The sequence below is a fragment of the Lipomyces oligophaga genome (genome assembly GCF_038497815.1).
Source record: "Lipomyces oligophaga strain CBS 7107 unplaced genomic scaffold V1516scaffold_11, whole genome shotgun sequence".
Taxonomy (NCBI): domain Eukaryota; kingdom Fungi; phylum Ascomycota; class Lipomycetes; order Lipomycetales; family Lipomycetaceae; genus Lipomyces; species [Lipomyces] oligophaga.
The window spans coordinates 62,454-84,912 of NW_027117795.1; the positions used below are offsets into that span (position 1 = coordinate 62,454).

Below are 22,459 nucleotides of genomic sequence, written 5' to 3' on the forward strand. Positions count from 1 at the left end.
CCGGACAATTCCTCCCTCGACCACTGCGGCCTCCTCCTCAGCTGCACCAGACGAGATCGCTGATATCCCGCACAACAACCCTGTCGATACAGTCCCGTCAGCATCTGGCGCTGCCTCTTCTGCTTCTTCTGCGTCTGCAGCTGCTTCGTTCGCCGGACGCTCCTCTGCCGACTCTCCAACGTCATCAGCACCCTCGTCCGCTGCTGCCTCGCCCTCGCCGTCCTCTTCGGCCGCTACCTCGCCGTCGGCTGATTCGCCTGCCGCCCTCGAGGTCTCAGACGACTTCTGCCACTCCGCCGGCCCTGCAAACTCGGCTTCAGAAAGTTCTGCAACGTATCCAAATCCGGCTCCTTCTCAGCTGCCCTCGAACTCGCTACAAATGGCCGTCGACGTGATCCGTCGTCAGTTCGATTTGGAGATCTTGCTCAAGCACCGCGAGCTGTCCTGCATCGAGGATGAAATAGCAAAAGTCCATGTCATGATGCTGCAGCTGCGCCGCTGTGCGGGCCAGATGCTGGACGAGTCTGCTAATCCCGACGATTTCACTCGGCACTACGCTCAATATCTTCTTCCGGATCGCAGATATTCGGATTCCAATTCCTCCTACTCCTCCGTCCCGGCCGGAACGGCTTCCTCCTCTCTATTTTCGCCGGCCAGTTCCTCTACGTCATCAGGGATGGCAAACTCACAAGCTGACCACCCGCGATCAGTTCGTGATCCAATCGCGCCCTTTTCGCGCACTCAGCGGCCGCAACCGGAAGGATGTGTCTATCGTCGGCAAGATGGAATACTTGTACGACTCGTCTGCAAGGACTGCTCGCGTAACACGTTTGGATCTGCGCAAGGCTTTATCAACCATTGCCGCATTTCGCATGCTCGCGAGTTCACCTCCCACGACAATGCTGCTTTGTGTTGCGGCGTGGAACTCGAAGAGAGCGAGCAAGACGACGTCGGTCTCGGTGCTCTGAAACATCGGCGTCATATGGAGCTTGCAGCGTCACCAAACATGTCTCCTTTCCCTTCTTTACCCATTCACCCCTCGGTTGCGGCCTCTGTCGCTGCTTCGGTTGCGTCAGCTTCCAAGTCAGCATCTTCGTCATCTTCGAGCAGTGCCGGTGCACAGCCAGTCTCTACTCTAAACGCCGCCGGTAAGCGTGATTATGGCACAAAATGTTTCCCATGGAATTACCAGCCCACAGCTAGCAGTTCCTTTATTGCGCAGCCCATTACACCGCCCAATGAGATTCAGTTTGATCAGGTTCCGAGGCATGTGCCTGATTTGAGCTCGGATTCCTCCCCTACTCGTGGAGTTAAGAAGGATGATCGTAAGGATGAAGAATCGGTCAAACTGGATGATGCAGATGAAAATCAACAAAAATTACAGACAAACTCCACTCTTACTAAAACAAATATTTCTACTGCGCCGCCCTCTAACCTGGCGATGGACATTGATACTACAACAACAACTACAACAACAACAACCACGACAATAACAGCAGCTAGCGGAACAATTATGGCAGATCAAGTAGTGACTGTTCCAAACGGATTGCTCTCTGCCCGTAATAGTGAATCTTCTGCTCGTACTCCTTCCACAACAAGATTGTCTACGTTATTGAAGCGTAAACAGATTGATCTCGACGGAGAAGAAGTCGATGAGATGGCGCGCAAGGCCATCAAACGGGACCCGCGAGGACATCTTTTTCCGGGTGAGCAAGATGTTTCAGATGGGGAGGAGGAGAACAGGATGCCCTCTGTGGCCAAATTTAAAAAGATGATAAGTGGGACGGAAGCTGGTGTGCATCGAGGTCGAATGGGATCTGGGATGCGCATTCTTGCGAACCGGGCGTAAACTTGCGCCGGTACTGTTCGGAGATTTTGTGCTCAAAGTCGACGAACATGTTCAGCGTTGATAGCATATGTATTATTTAAGAAATATCCTATTCATTGTATTGTATTTATTGTATTATGAGATGTAGGAAAAGTAAGAATAAGAATAAGATGGGACTGAAGAAACAGGACTGGGAGATAATTAAGCGGCTTGCAGTACCAGCCTGACAAGCTGGAGAAGCTTCCAAACAACTCGAAACGTCTACAACAGCATAGAAATCAATTGAAAATGGTTTATTCTCTCAAAGATCGAGTCGTGTTGATCACTGGGTCATCTGCCGGACTAGGAGCAGCACTTGCGTTGTCCTTTGCTGCGGAAGGATGCCATTTAATCTTGAATCATTCGTCTGCCAGTTCCGGCTCGGTTGAACGGGCGACGAAGACGAAACAAGCCATTCTAGCTGCGTATCCCGACACGAAAGTAGAATTTCTCATTGCAGACTGCGCTACCGAAGCCGGAAATGTGGGATTGGTTGAGCAGGCGAAACAGGTATCTGCAAGCTGGGGATTTGGCGGACGAATCGACGGGTGCATCGCAAACGCCGGGTGGACGAGGTTTAGCAACATCGCCGACCTTGACGATGTCACTTGCGAAGATTTTGATGGATGTTTTGCGATGAACGTCAAGTCTCCATACGTTCTTCTTCGAGAACTGAAACGTGCACCGGCAGAACAGGGCGGAAATGCGGGAATGGGTGTTGACGGCGGATTCTTCTTATTGACGAGTAGTGTCGCAGGAGAACATCCCGGAGGCAGTTCGCTCGCGTATTGTGTTAGTAAGGCTGCAAACTTGCATTTGATGCGATGTCTAGCGTGAGTTTTCCTAGGGAGTTGATGTCTGCTAAAAATTGCGAAGATAGAGCGAACTGACAATAATAGGAAACATCAAGGCCCTAAGATCCGAATTAATGCTGTGAAACCGGGCGTGTTGCCTACTGAATGGGGATACAAGTTTGGAGAGGAAAAATTCCAAGCGATTGTTGATTCTACCGTCACGAAAAATATCAATTCTCTAGAGGTGAGTTTTTAAAATGCTTGTTTGTGTAGGTTGGAAGGTTCTGACATTGTGTAGAACTGTGCGTTGATCTATGTCATGCTGGCAAAGAACGACAGTATTACTGGAGAAAGTGTCAGCATCGACGGAGGCCAGTGGCTTTAATCTTCTTGATTCCAATGTAGACATATATAAGATATATTACAAATTAGACCATCTAAACAAATTAACCACCTTTGCGATAAGAGACTTTCTCAACCTTAACTTCGCCATCGATGTATTGGTAAACATATAAAACCAGGACCGTTCCCTGGACGTCCAACAGCACAAACGACGGAACAGGACTCTCGCCTTCGTTCCACCAATCACTCGAAATGGCGCCAGTGGCAGAACCAGGATTAATGAAAAACTTGCCTTCCAGCTCATACGCTTCGAACCGATGCGTACCTCCCCAAATGAATACGTCGACATCCATCTGCCGTGCGGCAATCAACAAGGCATCCGAGTCCCCAGGAGGCACAATCGTATGACCATGTGTGAAGCCAATCCTTAATGAGCCATGTGTGACTACTTTCGACAAAGGAAGAGATAGCGATGCGTCGAACTTGCCCTTGACGATTTGCAAATCCGGGCTGACTGAGCGCAAAAAGTCATATGTTTCACGGTCGGTCAGGTTTCCAAGACAGAGAATTTGTGAGATTTTCCCTGGCGCCAGAAGTTTCCGAAACTGTTTGTTAGTTTCATTCGGTCAAGTACAGTTCTATCTCGTACCTTGGGTGGAAGTTCCTATCGAGAATTAGCATTTGTGTTGATAAAACATGAAAAAAGCTCGAACTCACCATAGCCCGGTCGGGAATGTAAAGATCACCAATTGCAAGAATCAGCATTGCAATTGTTTATACCGTAATTACAATTAATAACAAGAACAATTATCTCACTTCAACTATCATATCTTACTCAGTCGTCGTATCCATATCCATCTTCTACATACGAAATCCGCTGCCTACATTACATCACGTGATCCCAGATCGTATTTACATACGGCACAAATGCATAACAAGTCAAAAGCATAATAGCCTCATTACGACTCATTTGTGCTATCTTGCACGTGATTGCACGTGATCAGCCACTGTAGCCACCGTACCGACGGCGGACCTAGACATGGAAGCCAGCCACTGGGTCGGATATGAATTTAATTTTTTATGTTATTCTATTGGAGTTTTGGAAAACAGTTGGGCTTTTTGGTTCTTAATATTTTAAAAAATAATGGTAAAAAGGGATTCAGTCGAGAATCGTCGTTCACTTTTGCCAATTGACTCTGCTACTGTTGCCTCTGCTACTGTTTCCACATTCTCCGCTGGAAACACTACTGCCGCGCTACGACTGAACCAGATTTCGTCGCACATTTCTCCTCCTCGAAGACCGCTCCAAACCAAGCCCGCAAAAATGCCGGTCTCCACTCAAGCAGCGCACCCGCTGACACTGATTCCCGGTCCCGTCGAATTCACTGATGAAGTGTTATCTGCGATGGCAACGCCATCGCAGAGCCATGTGTCACCTCAGTTTGTCGAGGTGTTTGGCGACGCTCTGGCGCTGCTTCGTAAGCTGTTCATGAATGAGGACAAGTCTGCACAGGCTTTTGCCATTGCTGGTGCAGGCACTCTCGGTTGGGATTTTGTCGCTGCAAATCTGATCGAGCCCGGTGAGAATGCGCTTGTTCTGCACACTGGCTTTTTTGCGGATTCGTTTGCAGACTGTATCAAGACTTACGGCGGTGTCCCCACGCAGCTCGTTGCCCCGCTCGGGGACATTGTCCCGCTCGAGCAGATTGAAGCTGCGCTGAAGGAGAAACCATATAAGGTTGTCACCATCACCCACGTCGATACTTCTACCGGTGTTCTTTCCGACATCAAGACCATTGCCGCTCTTGTCCGCAAAGTCTCGCCTGAAACTCTTGTCATTGTCGACGGTGTCTGTTCTGTTGGCGTCGAAGAAATCCGGTTCGACGACTGGGATCTGGACCTTGTTCTGACTGCTCCGCAAAAGGCGATCGGCGTGCCTGCTGGTCTTTCTATTTTTATTGCCTCCGGCCGTGCTCTCGACGTCTTCAAAGCCCGCAAAGCTCCCCCGGCGTCGTACTACGCTTCCTTGGCCAAATGGCTCCCCGTCATGCAAAACTACGAGGCAAAAAAGGCGTCCTACTTCTCGACCCCACCCGTGCAGAACATTCATGCGCTCTTGGCTTCGCTCAAACAGATTCTTGAGATCCCTCTCGAGACTCGTTTTGCTGCTCACGCAAAGATGTCTGATCACATCAAATCTACCATTGCTTCCTACGGCCTCACTCAGGTGGCAGTCCGTGATGGCTATCGAGCCCACGGCATGACTGCTGTTTACATTCCCGAAGGAGTCGTTCTTCCCGAGTTCTTGGGCAAAGTTGCCAAACATAATATAGTCCTTGCTGGAGGCCTCCATAAACAGATCGCTACAAAGTACTTCCGTATCGGCCATATGGGTGTCTCGGCTATTGGTGATGACCGTAAAGATTTCGAATTAGCTCTCTCTGCTATTAAAGAATCCCTCGCAGAATGCGGTTACTCAGCTTAGATTTAGATTTAGATTTAGATCTATATACATTATATACTACCATTTGTATTGACTCGTAAATATGAATTTTCGCATTACTCAGCACTGACTCATATTCTCCAGACGACCCCACCTGACTATAAATGATTTCTCCTACTTTATCTGCTTCGATTACTCTGTAAATAACCGCATTTAGATACACTTTTATACCATATAAAGTATACGAAGTCACATAAAATAATGCGTAAAATAATTTATTCATTTATTCGGAGGTTATGATCTAATGCATTATGTACCACGACCTGAATAAAGTAGTTTAACAGACCAATCCGGAGATCCGTTCCTGCTTGGCTACAAAAAATTACATACATGATGTGCACTAATTCTGCTCAAGTTAGTTTGCATGTCAACAATCTAAAAGACGTTAAATTTAAAATAAAGCAAAATCGTCATACCATGAATAAAAACTCCAGATCAGCCGGTGTAAGTCGATTCATTGCGGAATCGTCCGCTTCAATTGTGGCTCGGATCATGTTAGCTTTCTTCTCCTGCAGCTCAATAATGCGCGACTCGATGCTATCTTCAATAATTAGACGCGTGATTCGGACTGGCCGATGCTGTCCGATTCGATGCACTCGGTCGCCTGATTGCCACTCCACACTGGGATTCCACCATGGGTCAAGTAGAAATACTTGGCTCGCTTCACAGAGATTCAACGCCACACCTCCGGCTTTCAAAGAAACCAGAAATACTTCCACGCTGGGGGTATTCATGAAATATTTAATCGAATTATCTCGTTGAGTAGGAGTCATGTTTCCCTGAAGCTTCACAGTTTGGAATCCAGCTCGTCGAAGCCGCCATTCAACCAGATCCAACATCGATGTGAATTGGGAAAATACAATGGATTTTATAGTCTGGCGATCACTTCGTAACTTGTAGAGTTCCTCCACCAGCGCTTCTATTTTTGTCGATGACCGCCAGTTAGCCATATTGATCCGGTTCACTATCGATCCTTTTTCGGCCAACTCTTGATCGACTTCAATCGCAGGCGCTGTCAAATCAATCACTAGCGATACATGACAAACAGGGCACTGTAATGTTTCTCCAGGTCCAGCATCGATGGCATCAAAACTTTCTATATATTCCTTGACGCACATTCGGCAAAATACATGGTGGCATTTCGACCGGATAGCTTCCTGGGCTTCATCATCGCAGATTTTACAAACCAGTAACATGTTCTCCGCAGCAGCCATCGATAGAGGGTCGGTGCCTTGATTTGCCCGACGAAGCACAAGATCTGGATGATCAGCCATCTGTCTCATTCGTGTAATCAACGTAAAGATGTTTGCGTAGTTATTCAACACAACTCCCTGCGCGACATACGAATTAAATCGACGTGCGCTATCTGAATAGATTGAGCGATACAAATCCTGCTCTTCTTCATTGAATCTGTCCCGTCGAACATCGACAATTCGGGGTGGAAGACCGAGATCATCTGCACGTTCTATCTTTGTTCGCCTAAGTAAAATGTGCTTCAAAATACTGTGCATTTTGAACATCCCTTCCTGCCGTTCCACTAACGAGGATGAATTCTGAATTGGCTTCAATAACTCAGTATTGAACCAATTCGAATGTTGCATTGGCTTATGGCCACAAGTATCACAAGTCCTCCTGTCAGTGAACTTCCAATCCAACGATGAACATGAACACATTCTGCAAAAATAATTCGAATACGGCTCGAGTCTTAAAAATCGAATGAGCGAATATAACTCGCCAATCCTGTTTTGTAATGGTGTACCAGATAAGCATAGTCGCCGATCAGTATTAAGCGCAAATGCTGCTTTCGCTGTATTCGACTGTCGGTCTTTGATATTATGTGCTTCATCTAGAATTACTCGATGGTATTTAATTGAATGTAGAACGCTCTTAGCTTTGAATATTCCGTCTGCTCTTCGAAACCCGGAGTGCTCTTTACGATACACGGACTCAAGAACACTATACGAAGTCAAAATAACATCTACTTGCTTCAGCTTCTTCGGATCCTCAAGTCGCGATGCGCCATGATAAACATATGTAGACAATTTTCCACCTGAGTTGGTTTCAATTTCAGACTTCCACTGCATGATTGCTACCGTGGGCATAACAACCAAACTGGGCTTCCCTCGCGGTTCAGAGAGTAGCAATGCTATAGTTTGGATTGTCTTGCCCATGCCCATTTCATCTGCGAGAATACCGCCCTTGTATTCAGAATTTTCCTGAGCAAGCATCCAATGAAGACCTTCACGTTGAAAAGGGAGCAGCTGAAGCGTGAGTTCAGCCGGTTGCTGCGCTTCTTGAACTTGTCGCCGAGGAGTTTGGTCAAGCATGTCGAATACAGTGGTGAGTTCCGGATGTGCTTCATAGAGTTGCTTGCGGGAGCGTTTATTAAAAGTGGCCGATGTCCGACGAGTTTCTTCGCTGCCTTCAGCTTGCTGGTCAGCATTTCTCCGTGCTCGTCGTCTTGTACTTCGCTGTCCTTCGTTTCCAGTCTCACTGACATCCTCGTCTTCATCCTCATCTTCTTCAGAATCATAATCATCATCCTGACTCGATTCGTCGTCTTCAAAACCATCGATCTCGTCGCTATCTGGGACTTCTACCCTTCGAGATGAAGTTCGCCGCTTCCTAGCGGTAGAGGAAGACATAAGCTCGTCCTCAGAATGATCCGACTCGACAGTTGATTTCGACCGACCTCTTGCGTTTCGTTTGGGAGTAGCTCTAGCTTTAGGCTTTGACTTTACCTTGGGTTTTGGTTTTGGTTTAGGCTTTGACTTCGGCTTTGATCTCACTTTATTCCGGGATTTAGTTTGCTGCTCATATGGATCAGACATCTCGTCCAAATCCGACAAATCCGAAACTATATATCCTCCACCCAATTCCTCTTCCTCTTCGTCGTCACCGACGACGAAATCGCTGTCGGTGATGACAGGAGTAGTTGAGGACGAGGCTTCCTTGGATTGCGCACGCCGTGGACTTTTCCGTGGAACTGGACCTGTTTTGTTAGGCTTGCAATGGTCGGTGTACGAGGATGTGGACATACTTGAGGAGATTATGCTATCCATATCGCTGTCTCCGACTTCAACAACAGATCCTGAGGGATTCCTTTTCACTCGAGACATTTCTATCTATTGTTTCAATGAAATCAATTCTTCAACGGTGTATGGAAATGTCCGCGGAGACGTTTCAACGACTCAAGCGGTTATCTAATTCTCCACTGCCCAAGTCCACGCTAGTATCAACAATTTTGACCACTATATAGTAATTATTCTTTCCGTCCGGTAATTAACGGATAAATAAACAGCAGCTGAAATTTATGTTCAGATATGGAATTTTCGAAGCTGATATATCTGCGAATGCAGATAGGGCTCCCACGTAAAGCCGCGGAGATGCTCCCAATGCCTCGAAGAGCTGTTGAATTCGGGGTATATCATTTCCATTCAGTGTGCATATTCCATTGGTAGGAATGTGATTTAATATTTCACTTAGTTACAAAAATCATAATTATCGGCGATTTACGTTGCAATAGAAGTTACGATTGTCGAATCAGAAAATGGACTCATGGAGCTATGCTACTGTTTGCGGTATCGTTCAATGTCGATACGTTTTTCAAACAAGAACCTCTTTTCAAAGATTTCATGAGAGCTAGTCCTTTCCAAAGTGCAAACTGAGCTGATTTAAGTTGATGTTCAAAGCGAGTTCATCAGTCCGTACATGTACTGAGCTTTGAGCGGAGCCACTTTCTTTACCCAATTAGGCAAGACTTCGATCAGATCTAGAGACAAGCAAAAGAAGCGAATTTTTACGGAACTGAATTAAAAATTGTCAGAATGGATGACGCTAGAATTTCCAAGAAACTATCCCTGCTAATGTTTTCACTGACACAATAAACAAGGATATAAACTTGCAGGCGAAAAAGTTGGTTCAATGTACCACACAATATTGCTTCAGATTTTTATTTATCTACCACTACTGGCGAGTTGAGCTGAGCAGAATGTCAAAGATTCAGAACTGGGTTTACACAGGAAACCATGACGAACTGGTCATCGTATTACATTGGCTTTCCAAATCGCTAACTGAGGTTCCTAATCAGGCATTTCGATATCACATGCTCGAAAATTGGCACCTTCCATGGGACTATGGCAATATGAAGTTGAATTAGATATAACCTCGTGAATGATATTTGATACGATACTTCGACGCAATTGGACCGATACAATTTGTCAGTGTACTTTGTACAAAGGAACCAGAACTTGGAGTCACAGAATATATGATATAACCAACCGGCTATTCAAAGAGCTTGCCGAGCTAGTCCAAGATATCAGAATATATGGCAGGTTGATTTAAACAGCTGGTTGCAATTTGTCGGCGAGTACAGAAGATGTTTTGACTACAAAGTTGCGGTAACATATCAGTAGTGATGTCCGCATAAGATTTAGACGCTTTCACATTAACAGCTGCAAAGAATAGAGCCACCGCTGAAGTCACATCCATATTTAGAGTTATTACAGAAACATGGACAGCTCCCACTATAATATCGCGCGAGAACTGTCGAGATATTATTCTAACTACTCTCTCTGCTTGGTTAGATAGAGGATCATTCCTGTAATTGCAAATTCTTGTCCTAAAACAGAATCGACAGTCGGGCTCTCTATATTCAGGCAAAGCCATCTTGATTCGATCACTAGATTTATAGATAAATTTAGACTTTAAGAGACCATTTGACCAAGTTAATTTTAAATAATAGAACCATAGTTAATTGGTATACTACGATTTTATCCTACTCAACCGTAATCACGTGGATAATCACGTGATTGAAATTATCTAACAAGCGATGACTATTTAACCCTACAAATGCTTGACTGCTAATTATAGGGTTAATCATTTATCCCTGGAAGAGACTCACTGGCAGAGCTTGTGGCGGTGGCTCGTTGTGGCTGATAGATCTCAGTGGGAGGATTGTGTGTACCAGTGTAATCGAGCAGAGAACATCCATTTTATTTCAGATTTTATAGAATACATTGTTGTAAGCTATAGAACAAATTATTTTATTATAGCATTACATATATCAGTCAGGATGCCTGTATGTTGATATCGCTGTTGAGATGATAAACGGAATGCTAATTTAAACAACAGAAAGAAGTCAAAGATATTAAGCTCTTCCTGGAGCTGGCCAGGTATGAATCTTCAATCGTGAAACCAAATGCAATACCAAGCCGAATCAAATCAAATCTAACTCCAGATTAGAAGAAAAGATGCTAAGGCCGCCCGTATCAAAAAGAATGGCAAGATCGTGAAGTTCAAGCTTCGTTCCAGCCGTTACCTTTACACACTTGTCCTCAAGGACGCTGAGAAGGCACAGAAATTGACGCAGTCTCTTCCTCCTGGTATGCATTTTTCTTTTGACTATATCATATGGAACTGAGTAAGACTGACAATTTAGTTCTCACTGTTGAGGAAATCAAATAAGTCAATTTATTGTACAGAATATATTAAAAGTTTCATTAAATTTCTTCACTTACCAAAAGTAATATTACAATACACATTCAAATTTTCATCAATCTACTACAGATCTTCAATTTTTCCAATGATTATCTATTTTATACCAAACTGATACTCTACTAATACGAACACATTTGTCCGGGACACACCTGCCCAGAAAACAAAACAATAATAATATTACGAGATCACTGTAATCCAAACTCGAACAAATAAACTTTTAATAATAAAAACGCACACCTTATTACTCCGCAATATAAACAAGATACTTTGACTAGAAACAATCATCGAGTAACAACTTGGCTCCGGTCTCGGAACATACGTAAATGATGTCGCATTTCTCATTGAAGCCATTGAAGCCAGTAGCAGCCGCGTTGGTATATGCTCCAAACTCCTCGAAGTAGACCCAGTCGCCTACATTCAGCGCAAACGGAAGACTACACTCCTTGGAAATGCAATCAATACCATCGCATGTAGGGCCCCACACGGATGTCGATACCGGCCCCCGACAGTTGTCTGAAAGACCATACATGTATCGAGACCCATACGTAAGAACGCGGACAACAGGATGCTGATGATCATAGAGAATACAGTTCATGTTACCGTATACTCCATCGTTCAGATAAATCATGGTCGAATTAATCTGGGGAACATCTCGCCGGGCAATAACATGTGCCGCCAACGTGAACGCAGACGCTACATAGTATCTGCCCGGTTCAGCAATAACACGGACAGAAGAGGGGAAATGAGAGTCGATCGCAGGACCAAGGTTGCATGCAATCTCATCGAATGTATCATGACAGAAGCCACCACCAATGTCAAGAAGATTCATAGGGGTACCCAATGACTGTGCCACATCAAAAACCGATCGAGCATTACGAACTGCCTCGACAAACGGCTTGGAACCCGATGCACCCGATCCAACATGGAAAGATACACCAACAATGTTTAGATCAAGGTCTTTGCCTAGCTGCAAAAGACCAGGCACTGACGACAGGGCTGCGCCGTATTTCATCGAAAACTGGCAAAGCGATTCCGAATCGTCGGTAACAATGCGCAAAAGTAACTCGGCGTTGGGAAAGTACCTCTTGATCTTGTGTAGTTCCTCGGCGTTATCAAAAGTCATACGACGAACATCGCGTGTAGCAGCATAACGAACAAACGAGGCAGCCTTGCAAGGATGCGCATAAACAATACGGTTAGGATTCACTCCCATACTGAGTACCATATCCATCTCCTTCTTGGAAGCACAGTCAAAACCGGTGCCCAAGGAGGCGAGAAGACGTAGGACGTTTGCATCAGGGTTACATTTGACCGCATAAAAAGGTTCAACACGCGGAAGAAGAAGTTTCCATCGGACGTGCTGGCGATAGACTTCGCCGATGTCCGCGACAAAGAAAGGGTCCTCGCCACCAGTCGGACAAGAGTCCGAGTCAAAGTCTTTGAGACGATGACGGAGCGCGCGTGAGACGAGAACCTGGCCATGAAGGGCGCCATTTGCAGCAGCAGCAGCAGCCGGCGCCAGAGCCGGAGCTGGCATCACTGTCGAGGAGACGTCTTGCTCGGCAACAGAAGGTAAATAGTCAGAAAGATCGTTGGTTGCAGACGATATCACAGAAGAATGGTCAAACGGGAGGGAAAAAGGCCCGGAGACACTCAAGGACGGGGAACGCAGAGCATTGGCGACTTCGGTCATCGGCAAGCGGAGATAGAAAGACGAATCACAGCAAGACTGAGACGGATAAAACAAGCTCCAAACAAACAGAATCCGGGGTGTCTGTCTTTGAATTTGCAACGATGAGAGCAATGATTCCGAAAGTTCTGTTGTCTTGTTGACTGAACCGAAAAGCGGCGATAAAGCAGCGGAGAGAAGAAAAATCCTGGTAGAGAGCGCAGCCACTTGTCACGTGGTCAATAGTGTAGGACGGCCGTACGTCATGGGTTGTGTTGTGTTTGCACGCTGGTGTAATATTTGGCATTGCGGTTAGATTTAATATGTTTACTGATATTAATTACTATTATATAAATTATATCTTTAACGTATAATCAATATTTTATTAAACAAGAAACGCCGCGGAAAGGAACAACGGGCCATAGTTAGGAGACTAGCGCTGAATAATCTATACCGAATTAAGAAATGCATCAACATCAACATCAACCAAAAGAGTAGCTCGGAATAGCAAAATGATAGAATCGGTTCAAATTAAAGTTATTATTTTATTCCAAAATCTCATGCACTGCATGAAAATTCTCGAGCTCCCTCGAGAAACGACTGCGTGGCCGTGTAATGGTAGTAGATACCGCCTACCACGGCTAGATGCCAGAAATTATGGCTCATAAACACGTAATCAAACACATGGCCTGGAAGTGTACACTCAGGGAATAAAGTGCCATAGAATGCAACTCCAGCAACGTAGCATCCCAGACTTTTAAGGATCGGAAGAATGAACCAGAATGTTGGCGACGGTCCACGGGTGATTGTACAATGGATGACCCCAAGACCACCCGATAAAGCTAGGCCAACGAAAAATGAAATTCGAAGCCAGCGATTTTGTGGTTGATCAAACGAAGGAGTCCAGGCCATAATCAGACCAACAACACCGAGCATGGCTGTGACGGACATGTACAGAACCCGTGTCGCCGGTTGACAGTAAAATGAAGTATATTGGGTCGTCAAGATCGAGCATGCAATTAGAATTGAAATGCCGGAATAGTCGACGCAGGCCCATCTTTTTTTGTGTGTTAAAATGCCAATCGCATTGTATGTATGCCATAGCACGGATGAAAATAGACACTTCAGCGCAGCAAATAGGAACACGCCTACGACAAGCTTGTCGTACAGAGTGAGCGTCTCATATTTCTCCCATTGGGGAAGGAAGTGGAGTGCGATCGACAGCACCAATACAAACCCGAGTAGATGAGTCCATATGTTGCATGTCTCGTTATGGACCTTAAACATTGACAAAGTGCACTGGGCGTAAGAAGAGTAGAACCGATAACCACGTCTAATATTCGGATTTTCTCGCCACGGAACAGGGAGCTCGTGATAATGTAGCCATCTTCCGAGCCTGGCCGACTTTGCAAGTGCTTCCACAACTGCGTGGTCAAGTACGTCCGCAACCTGGACTGGTTCCGAAGGGTCAGGCAAATGCGCCATGCGACGCACAGTATTGTCGACTGACGCATAACAAGATTCCTCAAGATCCGCAAGCCGTTGTTCTAGAAACCGCATGCCTGCAGCGACTTTAGCGGCTTTTCCTTGTACACTAGGACTGCTGGACTCTGACCAGCCAGAGAAATCCTGCCGCGTTTCGAGAAAACTGAGAAGTGCTTCGCCACGACGCCGTCCAGTTCCGGAACCGATCAGTTCGCCTCCCAGAGTCTGACCGCCAGATTCGCGGACCGCACGAAGAGTTTCATAAGCAGCCTGTAAAGAACTATCCAGTTGCGACAACTTTAACGAACCATAAGCCTCGAGTGCGGAGAGGCGTTGTTCAAGGTGGCTAAGAAAAAGATCCAGCTAAAAATTACATTTAGAGATCAATATTCCCTTATAAACACTGGCAAGTTGTCAAGGTACTTACCTTTAGCAAAACATGATCTTCGACGGGTTCTGCCTCATTTGTACCTTGCTTAATATGGGAGTGGAACGAATGTCGCCGGATTCTTCGCGAGCTCAGCGACGTAACAGTTCCAATCGACGAAACAGATGCCGTACTGTCCGACGAGGATTCACGCAGTAATAAAGGATGAGTTTCCAAGTCTGTTGACGCAGTCTCGACAAGAGTCGTCGCGGTCGAAGATACTGACGTCGACGCAGAGACCGAGACCGAGACCGACATGGCTATGGACCAACGAACGCTAGGGGGAAAAGGACGGACTGTAACAGCAACAAAACACCAAGTCACAAAATCTAGTTGAAAATATGCAAATCGAAAACAAAAACGAAAACAAATTGTTCAACTACGTCGCGATAATCAACCAACTCAATAAATGCCAAAGTAAGGGAAAAGTCTGGTGAGGTCTAGTCGGCTCGGACGGACCAACCAAGCCAACCACGGGGGGATTGAACGGGAGAAGACAAGTTCGTCTTGCAATTTTGGTTCGAAAAACGCGCCAAAACGTCGCGAAATTGAAAGCAAATAGCGGAAACCGCACAAAACCTGAAATCAGGCAGCAAAATTCCAGTTTGTATTTCCGACTTGGATTCGATTTCCGGCCGAAATTTCAACCACAGGGAAGCTTTTCTACTCCTCGGCCGTCTTATCTAATCCTCGCTTCCCCTGGTTCGCGGATTTCCTATTCAGGAAATCAGCCGCGAAATACCAAACACTCAAGTTTACATATACCCTAGCCCGATGCATTTGAGATTTTAGAATTTTGACCAAGACTTAGTTGCTGGTAAGAGGATGGCGGTAATGGTGGTGAAAGTGGTGATAATGGATGAGAACAGACCGAATTTGAAAATTAATGTATCTATAGAATTGGGTGCTTTTAGAATAGATCAGATTTGAATTTGATTCTTTAATTTTGTCGAAGTTTGTCGAATTTGACTCAATGACTCTTCAACGTATTTACATTACTAGAGTAAGAATCCGTGTTGTCATCGAAAGTATCTAGCTAACCACCGTAACTGCAGCACGGATTCCGTTCAAACTGGGACGTGGATGCGCCTCCCAAGCCGATTCCGACAAATATAGACGGCGACTTTGTTCTTTCTGCGCACGGCGAAGAACAGGCTGCTGAACTGTGTAAGCGTCTAGCTTCAATACAGCCGGCCATTGAGCGTGTGTATTGCTCGCCCTTCTACCGCTGTCTCCAGACTGTTGGAGCGTTCACAGAGTCTGCCGGATTAGATCTGTTACCAGAGAATGGCGTTGGGTATGTTTATAAGTATTGTGTATTCTAGTATGGTCTTGTCTAACAGTCCAGCGAATGGTACGGCATAACTCGAGCCACTCATCCGACAGGTAAGAATTTGTTAAATTATAAGTGATTCACCGAAGTAACATCTTCAGCCGCCTCGGCTCAAGTCTTGCATCGTTTCTTCCCCTCCGTGCCAGAATCATACACTCCAATTATGGTACCTTCTAGCCAAGGCGAGTCTTTTGATGAACTTCATCAGCGGGCACAAGATATCCTTGCTGAAATTATTCGACGTGCAAATGCTGATGGAATAAAAACTCTTCTCATCTGTTCCCATGCGGCAACTATCCATGCCTTGAGTCGAGCTCTGGTAGGCGATCCCTCGTTCACTGCTCGCACAGGTACTTGTTCTCTTGCACTCTATGAACTAAATCCAGAATACACTAGCTCTTTGCCTGGAAATTGGATTTGTGTCCAAAACGGCGATTCTACTCATCTCACTCTCGGTGAAGAACGTCACTGGGATTTCGGTAAGCTGGCCATGCCGATTCATATGTCAATGCTAACAGCCACAACCAGAAACCGGCAACTACGATTTTCTCGACGTACAAACAAATCGCGAATCTATAAAATAATGGAATAGTCTCCTCTGCTTCTGCAGCCGTGCTAATCCAGCTTCATGTCATATTTATGTATTTCCTATTTAGCCTAAACCTAAACCCATTCCCATTCACCTTCCGCTCATTACCTTTCCTCTATCGACTTAATTCCGGATTTGGCTGATTTTCTAGAGATTCTAGTTTGTAAATAAGTGGATACACGGGAATATCAGCAAAAAAAAAAGCTAAATTCAATTTTATATTATTTGCTTGTACGTCATTTTTCGCCCAAATTCGCTTCCTGCTCGAGCTGAATCTATCGAGACGCTGCCGGAGAAGCTCTGTGATGTGCTTGGCCGACTACTTTACATTCAGTCATTCTTTATAATCTAGGTTGAATTATATGCATACAGTCACCAAAATAGCCTGGTTTTGCTGAGCGTGTATTTAGGTTTCTAATGCATTTCCTCATTTTGCGACGACAGAGAACTCCTCTAATATCTGTGCTACGAGCTCTGGCAGTCTGTCTAGCCTTTTTTTTGTCTGCTCACAATGTTCTCGGAGTTTCTGCCAAATCTGGGGTAGAGCTACCGTTTTCACTTGACTCTTTGATAAGCGACTGGGATTTCACAAATCCCGACAAACAATGGTCTGCACATGACTCGAGCAGTAATCTTTCGACGGCAGCAGATTGGAGTGTTAAACCGGGAGAAATTCCAGATTACGTGATAAAATATGGTCAGTTAACTTCCGAAAATCGATCAAAACCAATTTTGTTGCTAACGATATTCCCAGCTCCTACTGTTCATCTCTACTCAGAGGAAGTTTATCTTCCAGGAGACTGGCGTGATTTGTAAGTCGGTTTGATAGTCACTTCTATAGTTGTTCTAACTGCGGCTAGTGTTTCACACATGCATCCTGTTCAGCGCGGCAAAAATATAACTGACAACATCAATTTTCCAATGACGATATACGACGTCGGCCGACTTCCGCGTGACGAAGATGTATTTTTAACTTGTCTGACCGACTTTGATGTTGATCCGGATTGGATCACGGGTCGGGGTAATATTCCGGATTTGGAGACAGGCCGAATTGCAAACGCAACTGCGATTCTGATTGTGTTTGATAAAGGTGACGGTTGGGTCGACTCATTTTGGTTTTACTTTTATGCATTCAATCTCGGTCCGTTTGTCATGGGCGGGGGACCATACGGGAATCATATCGGAGACTGGGAACATTCGATTTTACGCTTCTACAACGGCGAACCACATTCGTTGTGGATGTCTGCGCATGGAGGAGGGAGCGGATTCAAGTTTTCTGCATTGGAAAAAGTCGAAAATAACCCCGATAGACCAGTAATTTTCTCGGCACGCGGGACCCATGCGAATTACGGCACTGCGGGTCAGCATTCGCACGACCTTCCGTTCCGTATGTTATCTGACTTTACCGACCGCGGTCCATTATGGGATCCAGCGAAGAACTACGCCGCGTATACTTATGATGGCACCTTGGTCTGCGGAGAGGGGGACAATACTAGCGTCAATGCAGAATGGTTATATTTTCCGGGTCATTGGGGTGACGACAAACTCCCACCGGACGATCCCAGACAACATTTTCATCCGTTTGAGTGGAAATATATTGAGGGGCCGACCGGCCCGTTATGGAAGCATCTCGATCGGTCTGTAGTTTGTCAACAACCCAAGTGGTATAACTACCTCGGAACCTGTACCGTTCGAAGAACGCTGGAATGGGGTGAAGGTGTTGAGAGCGAAGGATATGGATGCGCAGGTATTCTGGATCATGTATGGCCGGAGTTTATGGGTCCATTTGTGCGATTTCTTTTTTGGGGAGGATGGTTATGCAATTTTGTTGATTGGATGTGGGGTTGAACCCGATTTATATAGACTTGTTAATATACATTTCATAAGCTACTCCTACATATTCTCTCAGAGCCTAACTCAGACACACTACAGGTTGCCAATTTCTCGTAGTATCGTATGAAGCGACAAAGCTTCGACATTTTGTTTCATAAGCCAGCTGAAATCGCTAAGCAATCCAAGTGGCAACTCTATTTGTTCAGCTCCAGGCGAGCTTGCATTGCTATCTGTGGATGTAGCACGATGGAACCTAGCAGTGTGCTCATATGCTAACGCGGCCGCTTCGGCCTCCTTGATAATCGAAGGCTCAATGCCACACATCGATGCGACATGCATACCAAACGAGCCCGGCGAAACACCAGGTTCAAGACGGTACAAAAATGTGACTTTATGGTTTTCGTCATCGACCAAAATTGCCATTCGTTTTGGCGTTACTTCAGGATGATTTGCGAAACTCGAGGATAATGTCGCATAATGTCTGATCTCTAATTAGAACAAATTCGGATTTGTTTTGTACAGGAAAGCAAACTTACGTGGCAAAAAATCCAAGACTACCAATATGCGTTGCGATATGATACAGCACAGCTTCTGCAATTGCAAAACCGTCAGAAGTGCTGCCACCTCTTCCCAGTTCGTCTATTACTAGCAGAGATCGCGGAGTTGCTTGTGAAAGCATTCGTTGAGTCTCAGACAGTTCAACATAGAAGGTACCTGTTTAGGTTAATAAGCATAATTTCCTAAGCCATCTTCTAGACGTACTTTGTCCGGCAAATATATTGTCATTGGCTCCCAGGCGTGTCATGATTTTGTCAACTGGCGTCAAACGAGCAGATTCTGCAGGTACATAACAACCAATCTGTGCCATGATTACCGCCACGCAACTCTGAGACGTATTAGTTTCCTACATCTAATAGATTTGAGCTACTTACCATTCGCAGTACAGTTGATTTACCTGCCGCGTTCGCGCCAGTCAACAGAGTGATGTTTGGTGTTTGTCCGCCTAATACCACATCGTTCGGAATAAACTCCAAAGAACTAAATAAACGTCAGACTTATCCTTGTATCTAAGATACCAAACTTACTCAGAGGAAAAACATGGGTGCCGGAGTTCCGTGAATTCAATAACGCTTCGCTCACTTTGTACAAATTCTGGACGGCATGACACATTTCCAAGAGAGGAAGAAGTTTTTGCCAGACTAATCAAGCAATCTATATTAGCAATCAATAAAGTTGCTTTCATCCTATTACAAGTTAGTCCTTAACTCTCTACAAATATCAAAAGTCGAATCATACCAAGTCTTGTAATGTTTGTCAAACTTTCCATACAAACGGCCCTGCATCTCATCGACAATGGTCTTGTGAGTTTCCCGCTGCTCCAAGAGCTTGCGCACTAAGGCTCGTACTTCCGGAGACCAAAAGCGTTTTGCCTTTTGGTTCCCACCTAGCTGCTGCCATTCCTTTGGAACAGAAGAAAGTGCACGAGCCGGAACTTCAATCAAATATATCTCCTTGCCGCTATCTTTAAACTGAACTTCCTGCGATCTCAACATCTTCTTGTACTGCCGCAGACAAGCACCCAGCTCAGCTTCAGTAGCTTCGATATCAGCCTGCGAATTATCGAAGTCTTCTTCGACTCCTCGCTGGGGAATCAATAATCCATCCTGCTTTGCGCGCTGTCGGTCAAATGCATCTCGCCAAGGAACCAAACAATTATCCATCTCAGGTGTGGATTCGATCAACTTATTCAGCATGCCGTTTAATGCATATTCAGTTTTGAGAGTGACAATGAGATCGTAAATCTGCTCAAACCCTTCGATCACTCTCACGAAGTCCTTGACTCTGCATTTGCCAGCGTGAATTCGCGATACCATTCGTTCAAGATCAGGCACCGAAGCGATACCTTTTTCTATGACGTCTAGTAACTCATAATTACTGTTTAGCAGATCAACTGCATCTAGTCGAGAATTAATAGAATCCGTATCCTGAAGTGGATGGCAAAGCCAGTTGCGAAGTTGCCGCTTGCCAAAGGGAGTTATACATCGATTCATTAGTTTAAACAAAGTTCCTTGCTCGCTTCCGTCAAATGTATTCGCAAAAACCTCAAGGTTCTGGAGCGTCTGACCATCCAATACTAAAGAGGAGCGTGATCGAACAGGATCATACAGGGAGAAATTACCGAGCGAGACTAACTCTCGGTCAATCTTTAGCTGCTGCAAATACCATAATAATCCACCAAAGGCAGACAATACCGTAGGTTTCTCATCGATGTCTTTTAAAATCTCTGGCCAATTGGTACGGTCGTCCATGTTTTCCGCTGGAAAGTATGCCCCCTGGCACAAAGCCTCCAAAGCCAAATCATCGTCTAGAAATTCGACATTTGGCTTGATATAGTTCCATAATGTACCAGGAGAGGTATTATTTTTGATAATCCGCACGGCTAAAGCGGAAATTTTTCCCTTTTCAAGTACAAGTTCTTTTGGACGAAGTTGTGCAATTATTGTCTGGAATCCGCTTAGATCGACGTCATCATTGATCTGAGAGAGTTGAAATGCGCCAGTGGCGGTGTCCACAAAGCAAAGCCCAAAGAGCGGTTTCCCATTATCCGATGTCGCTTCCTTGATGGCGACGCAAAAAGTCGACATTTCATCGACCAACATGGTCTCATCTACAAGTGTGCCCGCAGTGAGAACACAGCTCAACTCGCGCCGGATCACCTTCTCCTCTTTCTTCCCTTTCTCGCGCATCTCTTTGCCCAAGGAGGTTTCTGTTTGGATTACTTTGGCGACTTTATGACCTTTTGATATGAAAGCAGAAGCCCAGTTGTCAAACGACATTTCCGGAACACCAGCAAGTCGCATGTTTGCGCGGCCACCGCCAGCAATCCGTAAGTCAAATTCCGAGTGCGCAATATCGGCATCTCGCTCATAAAGTTCATAAAACTTTCCTTTCTTAAAAAAGACAACGGTATCGTACATCTTCGATTTCACTTCCCAATACTGTTTCTCAAATGCTGTGAACTTATTCCAAGCTGAAGGAGGAATGTACAGTGTTCTAGGATCATAGTCCGGATGATCGACCCCATGCCCATCTGCGTCCTTCACATCGACAAGCCATTTGTATCGTTCTTCATTTTCTTTTTCAAAAGATTTATGATTTGGTTCTTTTTCTTGAATCGGCTTGATCACACGTTTGGGAGTCGATACAGAGGTGTTCGCAGACGAAGATCCGAACCGGGACTGAAACGACGATGAGTCGAAGGAGGGACTTTCAGAAATTGACGTGTCTGACGGCGCAATTGATTTGGTTTTGGCTTTAGTTTTGGCTACTGTCTTCTTCTTGGATTTTGGTTTCGCAAGATCAGAATCATCGATGAAATCGTCCATACTGTCATACTGTTCGTCTGATTCATCTAAGATTCATCAATATTGCAATACATGATTTAATAGGACAGTTCTTACCCTCGAACAAGTTATCCAACGTAGCTTTTTTGGAAGGGACAAACTCATCTTCAGCATCGCTAGTTGAAGAGTTGAGTCGTTTTTTAGCTGGCTCTGAGAGGTAGTTAGATATCAATGTGTTCAGTCCATTCTGATCTCGCTTACTCAGTTCCTTGAACTCGTCTTCTTCATCAGATGATTCAGCGTACTTCACACGCGTTCGTGGCTATACCAACTTAGTTTACACTTTCAAGTTAATTACTAATATCCACTTAAAAATACTTACTCTATGTGATGGAGTAGATTGCAAAATACTGTCAGACCTGGCTGTATCGTGTGCTGGAGTATACGGCGAAGGTAGCGCGTCCGCAGGATCTGTCGCGTCCAATCTATTTATCGAACTGGCCGACGCAGCATCTGATTCTGACTGTGTCACTGGATCGCTATCTAACCTTGATTCAATGACATTTGAAGTTGCCTCAGTTTTCGATAGAGCAACTGCAATTTGGTCATTTGCAGCTGGTTTCAAAGACGCGTTTGGTTTGCCGAGAAAACCGAACAACGTCTGTTGCTTCTTTCCGTTTGACGCACTAGTGCTAGATGCCGAGCGACGAGCAGCAGCAGGCATATTAAATTCCTAACTAGTTCTTCTATTGGCAAATGTAGATGAATCTGTGT

General features: G+C 45.2%; 11 protein-coding genes across 11 annotated transcripts; 6 read left to right on the forward strand and 5 right to left on the reverse strand.

Moving 5' to 3' along the window:
- Positions 1-187: 187 nt before the first annotated feature.
- Positions 188-1,840, forward strand: V1516DRAFT_614536 (uncharacterized protein; the record flags this gene model as incomplete). The annotated part of the gene is made up of 2 exons (XM_066919331.1): positions 188-1,304; positions 1,500-1,840. Coding segments are annotated over 2 exons (1,458 nt in total), but the record flags the coding sequence as incomplete, so codon positions are not given.
- Positions 1,841-2,066: 226 nt separating this feature from the next.
- On the forward strand, positions 2,067-3,130 carry V1516DRAFT_682162 (uncharacterized protein). The gene is made up of 3 exons (XM_066923355.1): positions 2,067-2,700; positions 2,767-2,905; positions 2,960-3,130. The coding sequence occupies exons 1-3, from the start codon at positions 2,117-2,119 to the stop codon at positions 3,044-3,046; spliced, it is 810 nt and encodes a 269-aa protein (XP_066774851.1). The 5' UTR covers positions 2,067-2,116; the 3' UTR covers positions 3,047-3,130.
- On the reverse strand, positions 3,036-3,831 carry V1516DRAFT_693613 (Metallo-dependent phosphatase-like protein). Its single transcript, XM_066923898.1, has 3 exons — positions 3,721-3,831; positions 3,653-3,667; positions 3,036-3,608 (listed from the first exon to the last, which is right to left on the reverse strand). The coding sequence occupies exons 1-3, from the start codon at positions 3,766-3,768 to the stop codon at positions 3,108-3,110; spliced, it is 564 nt and encodes a 187-aa protein (XP_066774852.1). The 5' UTR covers positions 3,769-3,831; the 3' UTR covers positions 3,036-3,107.
- Positions 3,832-4,099: 268 nt separating this feature from the next.
- Positions 4,100-5,577, forward strand: V1516DRAFT_682166 (pyridoxal phosphate-dependent transferase). Its single transcript, XM_066923356.1, has one exon. It carries the CDS (start codon positions 4,148-4,150, stop codon positions 5,486-5,488), a length of 1,341 nt encoding a protein of 446 aa, XP_066774853.1. The 5' UTR covers positions 4,100-4,147; the 3' UTR covers positions 5,489-5,577.
- Positions 5,528-8,838, reverse strand: V1516DRAFT_682168 (SNF2 family N-terminal domain-containing protein). Its single transcript, XM_066923357.1, has 3 exons — positions 8,547-8,838; positions 5,923-8,498; positions 5,528-5,852 (listed from the first exon to the last, which is right to left on the reverse strand). The coding sequence occupies exons 1-3, from the start codon at positions 8,623-8,625 to the stop codon at positions 5,847-5,849; spliced, it is 2,661 nt and encodes an 886-aa protein (XP_066774854.1). The 5' UTR covers positions 8,626-8,838; the 3' UTR covers positions 5,528-5,846.
- Positions 8,839-10,498: 1,660 nt separating this feature from the next.
- Positions 10,499-11,064, forward strand: V1516DRAFT_682172 (60S ribosomal protein eL38). The gene is made up of 4 exons (XM_066923358.1): positions 10,499-10,586; positions 10,640-10,680; positions 10,751-10,890; positions 10,947-11,064. Exons 1-4 carry the CDS (start codon positions 10,581-10,583, stop codon positions 10,970-10,972), a joined length of 213 nt encoding a protein of 70 aa, XP_066774855.1. The 5' UTR covers positions 10,499-10,580; the 3' UTR covers positions 10,973-11,064.
- V1516DRAFT_682173 (pyridoxal-dependent decarboxylase) lies at positions 11,016-12,832 on the reverse strand. Its single transcript, XM_066923359.1, has one exon. The coding sequence runs from the start codon at positions 12,696-12,698 to the stop codon at positions 11,277-11,279; it is 1,422 nt and encodes a 473-aa protein (XP_066774856.1). The 5' UTR covers positions 12,699-12,832; the 3' UTR covers positions 11,016-11,276.
- Positions 12,833-12,986: 154 nt separating this feature from the next.
- Positions 12,987-15,221, reverse strand: V1516DRAFT_682174 (hemolysin-III related-domain-containing protein). Its single transcript, XM_066923360.1, has 2 exons — positions 14,587-15,221; positions 12,987-14,522 (listed from the first exon to the last, which is right to left on the reverse strand). Exons 1-2 carry the CDS (start codon positions 14,842-14,844, stop codon positions 13,233-13,235), a joined length of 1,548 nt encoding a protein of 515 aa, XP_066774857.1. The 5' UTR covers positions 14,845-15,221; the 3' UTR covers positions 12,987-13,232.
- Positions 15,222-15,427: 206 nt separating this feature from the next.
- V1516DRAFT_682176 (histidine phosphatase superfamily) lies at positions 15,428-16,653 on the forward strand. The gene is made up of 5 exons (XM_066923361.1): positions 15,428-15,589; positions 15,642-15,883; positions 15,935-15,972; positions 16,021-16,398; positions 16,448-16,653. The coding sequence occupies exons 1-5, from the start codon at positions 15,560-15,562 to the stop codon at positions 16,501-16,503; spliced, it is 744 nt and encodes a 247-aa protein (XP_066774858.1). The 5' UTR covers positions 15,428-15,559; the 3' UTR covers positions 16,504-16,653.
- A 10-nt stretch (positions 16,654-16,663) lies between these two features.
- V1516DRAFT_643690 (uncharacterized protein) lies at positions 16,664-18,402 on the forward strand. Its single transcript, XM_066920136.1, has 3 exons — positions 16,664-17,205; positions 17,263-17,320; positions 17,369-18,402. The coding sequence occupies exons 1-3, from the start codon at positions 16,926-16,928 to the stop codon at positions 18,354-18,356; spliced, it is 1,326 nt and encodes a 441-aa protein (XP_066774859.1). The 5' UTR covers positions 16,664-16,925; the 3' UTR covers positions 18,357-18,402.
- Positions 18,321-22,008, reverse strand: V1516DRAFT_643694 (muts domain V-domain-containing protein). Its single transcript, XM_066920137.1, has 8 exons — positions 21,947-22,008; positions 21,803-21,895; positions 19,638-21,753; positions 19,427-19,585; positions 19,274-19,379; positions 19,104-19,227; positions 18,878-19,055; positions 18,321-18,822 (listed from the first exon to the last, which is right to left on the reverse strand). Exons 3-8 carry the CDS (start codon positions 21,725-21,727, stop codon positions 18,435-18,437), a joined length of 3,045 nt encoding a protein of 1,014 aa, XP_066774860.1. The 5' UTR covers positions 21,728-21,753; positions 21,803-21,895; positions 21,947-22,008; the 3' UTR covers positions 18,321-18,434.
- Between the last annotated feature and the right edge of the window lie 451 nt (positions 22,009-22,459).

Bases quoted from the DNA above. Each gene is read 5' to 3' on its own strand.
- V1516DRAFT_643694 (XM_066920137.1), bottom strand. From the start codon at position 21,727: ATGGACGATTTCATCGATGATTCTGATCTTGCGAAACCAAAATCCAAG. The intron at 19,228-19,273 runs GTAAGTAGCTCA...AATACGTCTCAG, and splicing joins AATCAACTGTACTGCGAATG to AGTTGCGTGGCGGTAATCAT. The intron at 18,823-18,877 runs GTAAGTTTGCTT...ATTAGAGATCAG, and splicing joins AGTCTTGGATTTTTTGCCAC to ACATTATGCGACATTATCCT.
- V1516DRAFT_693613 (XM_066923898.1), bottom strand. From the start codon at position 3,768: ATGCTGATTCTTGCAATTGGTGATCTTTACATTCCCGACCGGGCTATG.
- V1516DRAFT_682168 (XM_066923357.1), bottom strand. From the start codon at position 8,625: ATGTCTCGAGTGAAAAGGAATCCCTCAGGATCTGTTGTTGAAGTCGGA. The intron at 8,499-8,546 runs GTATGTCCACAT...CTAACAAAACAG, and splicing joins GGATAGCATAATCTCCTCAA to GTCCAGTTCCACGGAAAAGT.
- V1516DRAFT_682172 (XM_066923358.1), top strand. The intron at 10,681-10,750 runs GTATGAATCTTC...ACTCCAGATTAG, and splicing joins CTCTTCCTGGAGCTGGCCAG to AAGAAAAGATGCTAAGGCCG. The intron at 10,891-10,946 runs GTATGCATTTTT...CTGACAATTTAG, and splicing joins GACGCAGTCTCTTCCTCCTG to TTCTCACTGTTGAGGAAATC.
- V1516DRAFT_682162 (XM_066923355.1), top strand. From the start codon at position 2,117: ATGGTTTATTCTCTCAAAGATCGAGTCGTGTTGATCACTGGGTCATCT. The intron at 2,701-2,766 runs GTGAGTTTTCCT...TGACAATAATAG, and splicing joins CATTTGATGCGATGTCTAGC to GAAACATCAAGGCCCTAAGA. The intron at 2,906-2,959 runs GTGAGTTTTTAA...GACATTGTGTAG, and splicing joins AAAATATCAATTCTCTAGAG to AACTGTGCGTTGATCTATGT.
- V1516DRAFT_682174 (XM_066923360.1), bottom strand. From the start codon at position 14,844: ATGTCGGTCTCGGTCTCGGTCTCTGCGTCGACGTCAGTATCTTCGACC. The intron at 14,523-14,586 runs GTAAGTACCTTG...TGTAATTTTTAG, and splicing joins AAGATCATGTTTTGCTAAAG to CTGGATCTTTTTCTTAGCCA.
- V1516DRAFT_682173 (XM_066923359.1), bottom strand. From the start codon at position 12,698: ATGACCGAAGTCGCCAATGCTCTGCGTTCCCCGTCCTTGAGTGTCTCC.
- V1516DRAFT_643690 (XM_066920136.1), top strand. From the start codon at position 16,926: ATGCATTTCCTCATTTTGCGACGACAGAGAACTCCTCTAATATCTGTG. The intron at 17,206-17,262 runs GTCAGTTAACTT...CGATATTCCCAG, and splicing joins AGATTACGTGATAAAATATG to CTCCTACTGTTCATCTCTAC. The intron at 17,321-17,368 runs GTAAGTCGGTTT...AACTGCGGCTAG, and splicing joins CCAGGAGACTGGCGTGATTT to TGTTTCACACATGCATCCTG.
- V1516DRAFT_682166 (XM_066923356.1), top strand. From the start codon at position 4,148: ATGGTAAAAAGGGATTCAGTCGAGAATCGTCGTTCACTTTTGCCAATT.
- V1516DRAFT_682176 (XM_066923361.1), top strand. From the start codon at position 15,560: ATGACTCTTCAACGTATTTACATTACTAGA. The intron at 15,884-15,934 runs GTATGTTTATAA...CTAACAGTCCAG, and splicing joins TTACCAGAGAATGGCGTTGG to CGAATGGTACGGCATAACTC. The intron at 16,399-16,447 runs GTAAGCTGGCCA...AGCCACAACCAG, and splicing joins AGAACGTCACTGGGATTTCG to AAACCGGCAACTACGATTTT.